Genomic DNA, 13,784 nt, shown 5'->3' with positions numbered 1-13,784 from the left:
TGCATCCATCCATCCAAGATGCATCCACAGTGCAGCTGGTAGGAATGATCAGGGAGTGATTGTTTTGAGAGAGAGATTCCACCCTGCGGTGGAGGCTTTGTCGCAGTTTAAGGAGCCGCACAGTGAAAACACCAGCCCTGGAAACAAATCTCGGAAGAGTAAATATCTTGCAGCGCAGCTCAGCGTTCTCTCCCTGCTTCTCAGGGGCAGGCCCTTTCCGCTCTGATTGGAACCTGAGTGTTATACTTTGTGTTTTCAGAAACTCCCCATTTAAATTAATCAGGCACATGAAAGCACTCGGGCTGGCAGGGGATGCTCAGGAACCCAACTGGGAGCCGGGATGTGATCTCTAGCTTTCAGCTCATCTCGCTTTTAGTGCTGTTGCTCAGTGACTCTCGGTTTGAAAAATGTTGGCTTAGCAGAAACGGGCTTGTCACCTGTCCAAAGAGCCAATCTCCGACACTCCCACTCTCTCAAGCCTCTTCGCCAGGCATGGTGGAAAGCTTCATCAATCATACAGCGGCAGCATTTAAAATACAGAGGAGGATTCTGTCAGGGAATCACCAAGGTCAGGGAAGCTCGGAGGACAGTCTCGGTTGCTCTTCTTGCAGGAGAGCTGGTGTTTAAGGATTGCATTTGTATTTAAACATTCCACAAGCCAGCAGGGAGACACGCCGGAAGCTGTTGTCAGCCACAGCCTGTTCTGCCCTTGCAGGCCGGAGTCCAGCCTTACAAGAAGGAGGAAGATCTTTGGTCTCCTCAGCCATGTCTGCATCCACCTCCTCGCCCTGCCAGCTACAGAGGATGGAATATATTTGAAGCTCATGATGATAAAGTCAAATTTACGGTTTGGCAGGACCAAGTGTCCTGCTAGAGCCACTGCTTCCATCACTGAGCTTCTGTTCCACACTGGATCCTTCCCAGATTGTGTCCTCCAGGCCTCACTTTTCCACTCCACTGTTACGCACTGGACATTCCTCCTAGCCACGAGGATCAATGTGGGGACCTTGCCTCTGCTTGTGCCGGGTGCCTCCTGGCTCTAGACCAGCGTGGTTGCATGCAGAAGATGGCAGGGTAGGATGGAGGGCTGCAGTGGGAATGGAAATACGAGAATTATTTTAATTAAACGTGTAACACATTCTTAAATGCAGGGGGGGGGCGTCTACATATGGCAAGAGAAAATGTCTCACTCATCTCGTCTCTTGGCCATCCAGCCAGTTCCGTGCCGTTTTTGTTGTAGTTGTTGCTCTGCTTTAGGTTGGGAGAGCAGTTGCTCAGTAACGGAGAGGTTCTCTTTAACATTTGGTTTGTGCAGGTGCCAGGGATTAGCCCATATTTCTTCATACAGCAAAATCAGAGAGGTTATCTCGTTTTTTAAAAGGGTGGTGTTTAGGGAGGGCTGTCTATTTAAACTGCTGATTGCCTTTTCCGTCTGGAAGTTATGCTGCCTGCATTCCATTCCTGCCTCAGCAATTGCTGCTAGTATATCCCGTTATGATTGTGCAGATACTCCAGAGGAAAATGGACAAGCAGCAGCAAATGAGTTCGGCTCCTCTTGTAAGAAGAATATCAATAGGCTCACTTCAGTGTTGGCAGTAGCTGCAATGCTAGTTTGTTCCCAGCTTGTATGTTTGAAGGTCTGAATTTCTGAGCATAGTCACTTCAGACTGGAGAGCATCGCACACCAGAGCATATTCTTCTTTAAAATTGACACATACATGGGTCTGAGGCTGTGTTAGCAAAGAGCTTTCAGAGTAGAGAAGCCAGTTTCAGATAACAGCAGAGAACTTGCCGGGGGCTATCTGGGGTGACTTGGGGGGCTCCATACGTATAGGTTTGGTTCTTCAGCCCATTCAGAGACTGATTCCAAACTCATTTCCTAACCGTACATCATTATTGCTTAAGAGCTGCTGCTGCTGGTTGCATATGCAGCCGTGTGTGTGTGTGTGTGTGAGAGAGAGAGAGAGAGAGAGAGTCGGAGGTGGGGCTGGAGTTGTTACAGCCCAAATTACAGTGTAGCCGCTTATGCCATCAGTTCTGGATGTTCCTGGTTCGCTCCATGGTGTGTCCCCCAAGGGGGTAGCAGTCACACATGCAGCAGTATACGACTGCAGCATAAGGAAGGTAATAGACATGCAGAAAATGACTGCATGAAATTGATTTCTCCCATATGGCACTTGGAGCTTTCCAGCAGAGTGGCATCGCTGGGGTTCCCTGGGCTGCCAGGTGGAAAGTGACCTTGGTTCTGTTGTTTGCTCACTTTATCATGACTGTAGAGTTCACCCACTGGAGAATGGCATGTCCCTTTTTCATCTAAATCCCTGTCCTTGTACGACATTCTGCCTGCCACTTCCCCTCGAAAGCTCATCTCTCTCCCCAACAGAAGTTGGTTCAATAAAAGATATTACCAGGTTCACCTTGTCTCTCTCATATCCTGGGACCGACCCGGCTACAGCAGCACTGCTTGCTTCCCCTTCAGTGAGATAAGAGGTAACCAAGGGGAGACAGAAAAATAAGTCATTTTAATGGTCAATTAAATTGGAACCCAAAGAGGTTTAATTTCTAAGTGTTTTTTAAAACAACTGCACGATGTGATCTGTATCTGAGAAACCTAGGGGAGTCGTGAAATTTCTGGGCCATTGATTTTGTATAAAATGGTGACTCGGGTAGAGATATAATGTTTAGTATTTCACAGGATGCAAACATTGCTACTGTGGAATAATAAGGGTATTCGTGTCCTTTAACAATGAGAAGTAGAGAAGAAAGGATCAGAAGTATGTGCGGGAAATAATCATTGTTATTTGAATGGTGGGGAAGCAGACACTGTGATGGCCAGGTTCAGAGTCATTTTGGAAGAGATCCCAGTGCTCCAGGTATCAGCATCTGGAGGCATCTGAGCAGAAAGGTACCCTATGACCAAGATTAAGCTGTATATAAAGAGGACTTCCATTGCGGGTCACTCCCCAAAGGGGTATTTTCAAACCCCAAATCTCCTTCCTTTCCTAGCTGCCCCCAAAATACACAGGGTGTGGTGGGAGCATTTCTCCCAAAAATCCAGTCAACACACTTGTGATGTGTGAATACAGATGGCGCAAGTTAAATCTATTTCTTATTGGTATGGGTGGGAGGGGCGCACGCGGGCACCCCGTCCCCATCCCATGATCCAGCCCCCTTACCTAGGGGGAGGGAGGGCTCTGTCCTCCTCCCGCTGCACCAGAGACTTCGGAACCGCAGCAGCGAAAGGAGCAGAATGTGGGGCCACTGGCTCCTCCAGTGCAGCTGCACCGCCCCAGCCCTTCCATGCAGGATCTCCTCCGTCTGTACAGCAGCCAGCTCCGCCGGAGGACCGGGCTGGGGGGCGGGGCTGCGGGCGGTACAGCAGCCGTGCTGAAGGAGCTGCCAGCATGGGGCTAGCAATTGTGACGTTGCACTCCATATGTTTATGGAAATATACTTAAGAGTGTGACTATAATGTAACGAATATGCTTTATGCAAAAGGTCTCTTAAGGTATCATTACAAAGCTTATAATCTACTGTGTGTGTTCATCCTATTTATATGAATGTATCATTCTTGTATCTGAAGCTAGAAATATAAAGTATTACTCTAAGGTCCTATTGTAATTATGCAAAGTGTGGGCAATTAATGATGGCTTGGAATCTTAATGGCTCTCATTGACTAGGACAATTGACTGTAGATGGCTCTGTTTACCTGCAAGCCTACACTGCATACGTGTGGGCTAGTCCTGGAAGAATGGAGGGGGGGCTCACAGGACATGTGAACATGTCACATGATACTGGAATCCATCTTTAACCTGGTGCTTTTCCATTTAGAAGGAGGGGTGGGAACCCAGAGAGAGACAAAGGATTCCTGCCTTGTGCCAAAGCTATAAAAGGGGTGGAACAGAGCAAAGGGGGCTGGCAGTCATGAGAAATTCCCTAGTTACCACCTGAGCTGGAACTAACAAGAACTGTACCGGGGAAGGGATTGGGCTCAGACTAGGAGGGAGTCTAGTCTGTGAAAGAAGCTTATTGGAACATCTCCGAGGGTGAGATTTACCTGTATTCAGTTTCTTACTCTATTAAAGCTTAGACTTGCATGTTTTCTATTATTTTGCTTGGCAACTTATTTTGTTCTGTCTGTTATTACTTGGAACCACTTAAATCCTACATTTTATACTTAATAAAATCATGTTTGTTTATTGATAAACCCAGAGTAAGTGATTAATACCTGGGGGAGCAAACAGCTGTGCATATCTCTCTATCAGTGTTATAGAGGGTGAGCAATTTACGTGTTTACCCTGTATAAGCTTTATACAGAGTAAAATGGATTTATTTGGGGTTTGGATCCTGCTGGGTGCTGGACACAAGAGCACTTGCTGAGCTGTTTTCAGTTAAGTCTGCAGCTTTGGGGGCGTGGACCCACTCAGTATCTGGTCTTTAAGTATGCGTCGCTTCCACTCTGCTCCAAACACAGCATATACCCATGGCAGATTTTCCAAACTTACTCTTTTCTTGAGCTTTGGCTTTATTGATCTCTCAGATAGCAACAATCAAACAGGAACCTCAGCCTAAACAGGGGTTTCCCTGTAGGACCTCTCTACCCAGAGCCTGCTTCCCTCTCCCCAGTGGGCTATTGCAACAACTCTTGCACCCTGCTTTGTAAGCCCCCCTGCTAGGATGTCTCACTACATCCTGTACCTTCGCACAGGGTGCAAGCACTTGACATCTGGGTGGCTCCACAGAGGAGCCCAGCATCCCTGAGCAGGGTCCTGCAGACCATCAACCTCTACCAGGTCCATTGTTATCACGTGACTAGCAGTGAGGCTGAATGCACTGCTCAAGCTTTGAAGCCACAACATTTCCAGTAGCATCTTTTAAAAAGTTGACGGCTGTTTGAAGAATACAGCCCCACACATCGGCATGTGCCGAAAAATAGTGACACGTGAAACACTGATAATGCTTGATACATAATACAGTGATAAAACATCGATACTATTTAGCCCTGCCATGAGTGCAGGGGACTAGACTAGGTGACTTCTCGAGATCCCTTCCAGTTCTATGACTCTATAATTCCTGGCAAATGATACCCGGGGCTGGCATGGTTTTTTTGCGGTGATCACTTCCATGGATGGACGTCTTCGAACACAGCTTTGCCGAAGTGGTCAAGAGTGTAATTATAGCTCATTAGTCAATTGCGTATCTTCCTAATTACCGTACATTCTGTCAGAATGTAACTTGGTCATGGAGGTAATTAGATGGATCACAGTCAGCCACAGGGTTTGGGCCACAAATGGGGAAAAAGCTGAGCACTGTCAGTGCAGAAAATCACTGCGGGACATGTGGTTTGGGCTGGTGCACATGTAAGGTTCCCTAGCATGCTTAACGTAGTTCTGTATCAAACAGGGGGAGGGGTAACTCAGTGGTTTGAGTATTGGCCTGCTAAACTCAGGGTTGTGAGTTCAATCCTTGAAGGAGCCACTTAGGGATATGGGGCAAAAATCTGGGAATTGGTCCTGCTTTGAGCAGGGGGTTGGACTAGATGACCTCCTGAGGTCCTTTCCAACCCTGATAGTCGATGATTAAAGCAAACCCAAAGGGTCTACGTGGACCAATTAACATGCAACACATTAGTGTGCTTTAGAAATCACACCCCCATAGAGCACATTACCTCACCATATAGGCAAACCCTAAGTAATTCCTGTAGCAGGGTGAACTTCTGCTCCTGCCCTGAGGGGTTTAAAAATGGCCTGGCAGGGCCTGAGAGCTGCTGCTCTAGCCTGGGCTGATTGGGGAAGTGGCTGCAGCTGAGGCCACGCCCCAAACTGAGCCACAGGCCTTATAAAAAAGCCAGGGAAGCCAGAAGCTGAGACAGTCTCTCTCTGGCTATTGAGAGAGATGGGCCTGGCTGCTTAGGAGCTGGAGACTGGATACCTCAGTGAAGCAGGGCTGGGGAAGGCTGAGGAGCTGGGAAGCTCCAGCCTAGAGAGCCCCAGGCTGCGGCCTAGCATTGGGCCAACAGGTACTGGGGGTTGCAGGGGGCAACCCAGGGGTAGGCCAAGGCAGCAGGTCCAAACCCAACTTTGCCTGTGATGAGTAGGCTGATACTGCAGTCTGTCCCAGAGTGTGGGGCTAGACAATGACTGGCAGTAGCCATACACTGAGGCAAGGTAGGGATAGAGGGTGGGGGTTCCCTGAGACAGAAGGGGAGACCCAGAGAGAAAGGGGTTGCTGCTAGGGGGCAGTGCCCCATGTAGAAGGGCACCGGGTCCAGGGAGGGACACGGGGGCCTACGAACAGGTGGATCACCAGCCTGCAGAGGGTGCTCCAGCGCTGGACTGAGCTAATTCGCAGAGCAACCAGTAGGAGGCGCCGCAGGGGTGAGTCCGACCCGTAACACAGACCCATAACTTCTGTTTGACTTAAAGCATGTCCTGATTTAAAGACTGCAGTAAGATGGTCACAGTTACATGATCTTCTCTTTCTTCAAGCACCAAGAAATACTATTTACAGAAGGATTCTAGGTGTTTACTCTCCTTCCCTAGTAATGAGGGTGATAGCGTCAATGTTAACAGGAACAATCATAAATCACCATTTGTTCCACTAAAGAAATACAGCCTGACTTGCTTAGAAATTCTTAGTAGGTCCTGCTCTCCTCTTTGCTGCCTCTTTTGGACAGGCTCAAATCAGGATTCAGCATCCTACCCTCAGGATGTGGTAGTGATCAAGAGGTATTAGAAGATCACCTCTGCTATTAAACATTATGGATAGTTAGGAGGGATTGTGATGTCCGTGAGCAAATGGTTTCTGTTCTTGCTGTTTTATTTCGGTTGAGGACTAGCAGAGCCAAGAGCAGGCAGCAACACAAACCTTCTCTGGAGACATGTCTCTCTTTGAATGTGTTTGGTTGTATTTCCATGCCCACGTGATCCACTCCCAGCTTGTCTCCAAGCAACTTTCAGAGAGTCACATAGACTCAGCAGCTGACCCTTTGTTAAATAAGGCAATTTCTTGTGGGTCATGTTGGTACATGTCATGGGGGTGAATGTTTGGCCCGCCACCTAGGGCGGTGGGGCTCGGGCTTTGGTTTTGGTCTTCCCAGCCAGGGCAGTGGGTCTTGGACAGACTCAGACTTCAGTCCCCCCTCATGGGGTTGGGTAGTAATTTTTGTTGTCAGAAGAGGGGTGTGCTGCCATTAAGTTTGAGAACTGCTGCAATAGGCGGAATCAATCCTTAACTTTGGATTCCTTTGCTTGATGTATTTTGGGTCACATCATTTAAAGATACTTGCACATAGTTTTTTGTATATTAGTAATGCAGGAATATGGTATGCTTAACTGTGCATCATGCCAAGTGGAGTGGCTATATTATCTTGTATTGGAAATTACAGTCATTAGTTAGCCTCTGGTCAGGATCAGATGCCAAAGCTAATCTGAATTCTCCGGGAAGGTGTGCAATAGAATGAAAAATCCCAATATTGCCACTATTGCAAAATCCTTTGATTCACCCAGCAGGTTCCATGTGCCTGCTTCCTAAGAAGCAGAGACCCAGCCAGCATGGGTCATTTGATGTCATACACTAGAACTGTCTGAGATGTGCTGCAGGAAGATGTGGGTCTATGCAATATGCACTTGTGTATATTCGGTGTCCATGTGTGCTAAGTCATGGGGAAATTGTGCTGTAAGCGGGGAAGGCTAAGGCAGTTTCATATCACAGACACATGGAAGCTAATAATGATTAGAGTCAAGTCTGCAGCCTTAGATTGTGGGTTTTGTCAGGTCTCACAAACTAAGCAGGGTCAGGCCTGATCATACTCGGATGGGAGACCTGCACAAAAAAATCATCTGAGCTATCGTACTGCACACATTTTTCCCACAGCAATGCATAACTAGCAAGCTGATTCCTCCAGATGTATCAGGTCCTCAGATGGTGCTGTGCATCTGACTCTAAATAACGCATTGTGCATTTTGACAGATTTCTGTTAAGCTTGCAGAGCATTACGCAAAGTCGTTGCCATCGGTACGTTAATCGGTTTGCTACGATGCAATGTGCACGTTTAATTTTAAGCATGGATCACAATCACCATTTTGCTTTTGCTCTTATTACAATGGATCGTTGGCAGAAAAAAAAAAACCTCGAGTGAAAAACAAAGAAGCCGAAACTGATTTGAGTGAAGCACGACCCCCGTATGTATCGGAATATGTACTTGTGTGGTGGGGGGTCGGGCCCCTAAACTACTACAGGCACAAAGAAGGTGGGGGCGATCAAATACGTTTGAGGACCACTGTCCTAGGGGAATTGGACTGCGGCATGGAACTTTGTACTCCTAGGTCTCAGATTCTCATCCAGCCCAAGTGCTGAGAACTGAAAATCAGTAGCAGAGCTAGATAAACAATGGTAAGTATTTTTCATGGGAAACTTCTTAATTTTCATTTAAAAAAAATTCCTTGAACTGTTGTTGGTTTTATTACTGAAATCACCAGCTGAAAAGAATTCTGTTTTTGCAAATGGTTTTCAGTAGGAAATTTCACTGTTCAAAAACCAAAAACATGTCACCATTTTTTTTACTGTTTGTGTCCTTTCCCCCGCCCCCCAAAAAATCTGCAAAATTTCAACCAAATGAAATGTTTTTGCAAAAATATTTATTTTTCTCAAAAAGCTGTTTTTTGTCCAAAAAATGGTTCAATAAACTTTTTTTTTTTAAACCAGCTGTAGTCTTTAACATGTGATGACTGTTTGGGGGCCAGTGTGAAATGAGTGGTGGGAGTCAGTGGAGTCACGGCAGGGAATGAATTCATGAATAAAAAACACCCCAAGAGTCAGAAGACAAAAGCTGAACCCTCCCTCCCTGACTCTTCCCCACCTTGCACCCTGTATTGTTGTTGTCACCTGAGCAGAGTGAATGTAAGCCGCTGACTTAGGAGTTTCAGAGTAGCAGCCGTGTTAGTCTGTATCCGCAAAAAGAACAGGAGTACTTGTGGCACCTTAAAGACTAACAAATTTATTTTAGCATGAGCTTTCGTGAGCTGCAGCTCACTTCTTCGGATGCATAGAGATGCATCTTCGGACTTAGGAGTGTTTACTTCCCATTTTGAAGAGGTGTAAATGGCTGTACCAAATGCAAGAGTAAAACTGACGACTTTTGGGATCGAACCTGGGACTTCTGAAGCTTAGTGTAGGAGTTTCTACTGTAGGGGTGAGCAGCCTACAGCCTGGGGCCACATCCGGCCCTTCAGATGTTTTAATCTGGCCCTCAAGTTCCTGCCGGGGAGCAGGGTCCGGGGCTTGCTTGGTCCACATGTGCTGTGGCTCCGCACAGCTCCCAGAAGCAGCGGCATGTCCCCCCTCCAGCTCCTACATGTAGGGACAGCTGGGAGCTCCGCATGCTGCCCCCGCCCCAAGCACCACCCCCACAGCTCCCATTGGTCAGCAACTTCAGCCAATGGGAGCTGCACAGGCAGTGCCTGTGTATGGGGCAGCATGCAGAGCCGCCTGGCTGTGCCTCTGCATAGGAGCTGGAGCAGGGACATGCCACTGCTTCTGGGAGCTGCTTGAGGTAAGCACCGCCCAAGAGCCTGCATCCCTGACCCCCTTCAGTGCCCCAATCCCCTGCACCAGCCTGGAGCCCCCTCCCTGGCTTACCCCAGAGCCTGCACCCCCAGCTGGAGCCCTCACCCCCTCCCACACTCCAACCCCAATTTCATGAGCATTCATGGCCCACCACACAATTTCCAAAAAGTTTGCCCACCCCAGCTCGACTGCATGAGCTAAAAGCCACCAGGCTCTTAACCACGGCTGGGGCAGACTCCTCAGCCTCTAGCTGGGCTAGGGGAGAGAGCGACACACCCAGCAGGCAGGGGTCGCACTAGGTAGGGCGAATTGGAGATCTCCTGTTACCCCTCGAAGAGGAGAACTGAGACACCTTGGGAGGATGGTGTGGGGAACCAGTGCTGCTGGTGCCCTCCCGGATGCATTGGGAGAGGACTTTGCCTCCAGGGGGGCCCACCTGGCATATTTCACCAGCACTAACTTGACTTTTTAAAAGGCCACCCCCGCCCCAGCCCAGCCCAGCTTTTCCATCTCAGGCTAGTAGCTTACTGCATTTCTGAAAACAAGAAAAACAAACCCCGAAATTGCCAGATAGTTGAGTCAGTGCAGTATCTGTGGTAAGAACTAGCCTATTAGTGTGAAACCATTTAAGTACCGTACATCTGCAGTTATTCCCTTTCTTTGCAGCTCTGCTCAGACTGAGACAAGTGAAACAACAGTTCCTTGCTTGAGTTAATATAATTAACTTCGACAGTAAAGCTGGTAGAGGATCTGCTGGTATTATCTTAATAGCCTTCCCCTGCTTTGTAGCACTCAAGAGTCTTAGTAAAATTAGCAGCTAAAAGTAATACACATCATAGACTATTCCCAGAGTTGAGATGAAATAACCCGCCTGTGTCAAGTTTGTTAGGACATCTATTGAAGAAGCAGGGTGGACAGCTTCAATCACCTCTTACCAGCATCCTCAAGGACATCAGCGAATGGCCCCCCCAGAAACGTTATGCCAGAACATAGCTGTGCTTTGAGAACACTCCAGGGCGTGACATTTACCACCACCACCAAGCAGAAGAAACTGATTGTCTGTCTGTCCGTCCCCGACAGGACATGCTGTCATCCTTGGAAAAGTGACTTAAATCCCATTTGTTGTTTGTTACCTGCGTTCGTGACAGGGGGGTACCAAAAACACTCTCTATATTTTATGATCACTTTGCGTTTCCCCAGACGAGTCTTTGATATCAGCTGCAACTGGAGTTATTCCAGATTTACACAGGTGTGAGTGACTTCAGAATCTGGTCCCACATCCGGTCAATAACTGCAAAAGTAACTGAAAAAATGGACTTTTCCCCTCAACATATCTACATCCTTTGCCTCTTCTAGTCGGATTTGCTCACTGAGCAGCCTACAGCAAAGGTTTGTTGTTTTACCCTCACAGAGCCATTGCCGTTTGGGGAGAATGAGCTGGATGTTGGTCTGCCTTATTTACTATCAACAGGCATCAGCTAAATTCCAGGTGCAGAATCTTTATTGCTAGTGACAAAGTCTGAGTCAGAAAGAGCACAGTGGGTTTCAAGATCCCAGGATGCATTGGCAGGAGTGGCCATTGGAGAGAAACCTCTTTGTCTTTTAACATGAACTGAGCCCATTTTGTAAGGAATCAGTGAAAGAGGATAAATATGGACTCCTATGTTGCGATTCCTGCATGGTTATTTTGCTGCCTTACAACCTTCCTTTACATTTTGTATATGTTTTGCTTTTAGAGGAGAGCAGTTTGTTTTAGCAGCATGTGAATGCAAGGGACAAATCCACTCTGATTTAGGTTGTAAGCTCCTTGGGGACAGGGCCATTTCTGTTGTATATTTGTACTGTACTTAGCACCATGAAGCTAGTGGCTACCACAATACAAATACTATATCCCAATTTTTAGATAGTGAAACTGAGGCACGCAGAGGGGAAATGACTTGCCCAATGTCACATAGCAAATGATTTCCCCAAGGTGAAATCTGGACTAAACCCCTGGTACCCTCACTCCCAGTCCAACTGTGAGACCACGAAGATTGAGGCAGACCATGACAGGAGTTTCAGGGGATAATAATGCTTCCCCACCTTGGTAAGGTCCTTTGAGATCTTACAGGGGTGAGCACTGGGGAAATATAATGTCTCTCTTCTTTGTTAGTGTGTGTGGCTCAACACTCAACTCTTACGGATCTTAGAGCACAGAACAGGACACTGCGGAGCTGAGGGGGAAAATACCAATGGGAGAGGCCTGTGTCTCCACTCCACGTATGCTTCAAGTCGGGTGTTTTGTGACTGCCCATCACGGCAGTGACTATAGAGAACCGATATCGGGAGATCGCCTGAAACACTGATAACTGGAAAACTGCCTCATACACCTTTCTAAGGACTGGGGAAGGCCATTCCGGTCCCATTGCATCCCCTCCTCTCACCTTCGGAAATACTGATTTTTAAGGAAACCCAGAGAGATTGCATCACACATGGCCAAACAATCCATTGATTTGGGTTGGTTTTTTGAGTTTTCAGTGTGTGTGGTGCTAATGATTGGTGTCGACTTCACTACATGCAGCCAGGAACTGGACATTTTCTGCTGCACTTTATCTTCTCTGGCTTCTAGGCCGACTGCCGATGCAGGTCTGTTGCAGATCAGATCTATTGCCATACCAGCAATAGTTTATATAATCCCCCAAAACACATGGGGATACGTACTATAACCCGGAGTCACACTGAACGCTCAGAAGGCTCCCTTTGAATTGTAGTATGCAGAGAGCCTGCTGGCAGCCTCGCTAAAGGGTTTGTAGGGGCTGTCGCAGGAGCAGGGCGTGAATGCTGTCTCTTTCTAGTCATTTTCGCCTCTTGCTCAGGACTGAGCCCAGCGCTGTTGGAACTGGGAAAATGGCTGCATTTTAAAACAAGTTTTAATTTATCTGCTTTTCTTTCGTATTCAAACATTTCCCGGCTTTGTTCCCTCATCTCCTCAGTGCCCCACTTTTTAATAAATAAAATGCAATTTGTGGCTTAAACCCCCATCTCTTCTCATCCCTTGCACCCCCTCCCTTCACAGCGGCCTCTTGCCAGAGGTGGAGCCTGCACTTGTTTAGTGAGATCGCTGTTTCTGATGCTGGCAGCCACACGCCTGCAGACCTTGTTGGGGGGGCCAGGCAGGGTCCGGAAAAGAAGAGGAGTGACGGAGCCATGATGCTGCAGCCCCCCTTTTACACGGCAATTATCAAACCCGCTCCTGATTGCTCCTCCAGAAACACCCAGCCCTAGGGCTTCCAAAGCTCTCCATGGCTCCTTGCACACGCTGAGCCAGGCTTGGATGAGCAATGGCCCATATCTGTGCACGCTGGGTGTGCAAGCACTTTTAAAGCACATCTACCGCAAGCTCTCTTGACAGCATAGGGGTTTGGTTCGCAATCAACCAGAGAGCCTTCCATTTTAGGAGATAGTTTCTAGATCTACATATTCTTGCTCTCTCTATATTATTGCTTGCTCGCTCTCGCTCTCTCATTAAACTGACTGTAATAACAGAGAACATTGATTATCTCCCAGTGATGCCTGGTTTAAGTGATTAGTGATTAATTCCTTCCATTGCTTTGTGTTCTCTCTCTCTCTGCAGGAGATTTTCACACCAGAGTGCAAATTTAAGGAATCGGTCTTTGAAAACTACTACGTTATTTATTCTTCCACACTGTACCGGCAGCAGGAGTCTGGACGAGCCTGGTTCCTGGGGCTCAATAAAGAAGGTCAAATTATGAAGGGGAACCGGGTGAAAAAAACCAAACCCTCGTCACATTTTGTACCCAAACCCATTGAAGGTATGGAAAGTTCCCACGCCCTGTCCCCTGGGGCAGATCTGAGCCCCGGGGGGTAAGGGGTAGAGAGGAGGTTGACTGTACTGTGGTTCAGCAGAGTGGAGTGGGGACTATACCCTACAGCAGGGACCGTGGTGTAAGAGCTTCCAAGCTGAAACACGCTGCACCATCAGTACTGGAGCCTGAGTGTCTGCCTGTGCCGTGAGCCCTGCCGCGCGTCCCACAATGTGAGCCGGCAGGTTGGGTTACTAGAGAACAAGCTGTAAAACCCAACCAAATGGGGGGCACGGGCAGAATAAAGAGCGTAGTCCAGGGATGGTCGAACCTTGTACCTAGGTCATAAGTTCAAATGCAACCTTTGTCTGAAGTGGCCACAGTGTGTTGCCGTCTCTGATAGCTCCTTGGAAG

General features: G+C 47.8%; 1 protein-coding gene across 3 annotated transcripts in view; it reads left to right on the top strand.

The window, feature by feature from the left end:
* The window catches only part of FGF12 (fibroblast growth factor 12), a 308,035-nt gene that overhangs the window by 283,860 nt on the left and 10,391 nt on the right, over positions 1-13,784 (top strand). For all 3 annotated transcript variants that reach the window (XM_045030776.1, XM_045030778.1, XM_045030777.1), the window contains exon 4: positions 13,181-13,379. In XM_045030776.1, the coding sequence (XP_044886711.1) occupies positions 13,181-13,379 (199 nt within the window). The remainder of the gene's footprint in view (positions 1-13,180; positions 13,380-13,784) is intronic.

The sequence above is a fragment of the Mauremys mutica genome, chromosome 9, assembly GCF_020497125.1.
Source record: "Mauremys mutica isolate MM-2020 ecotype Southern chromosome 9, ASM2049712v1, whole genome shotgun sequence".
Lineage (NCBI taxonomy): Eukaryota > Metazoa > Chordata > Testudines > Geoemydidae > Mauremys > Mauremys mutica.
Note: the sequence above shows the minus strand (reverse complement) of the source record. Positions and strands in the feature narration are given on the sequence as shown.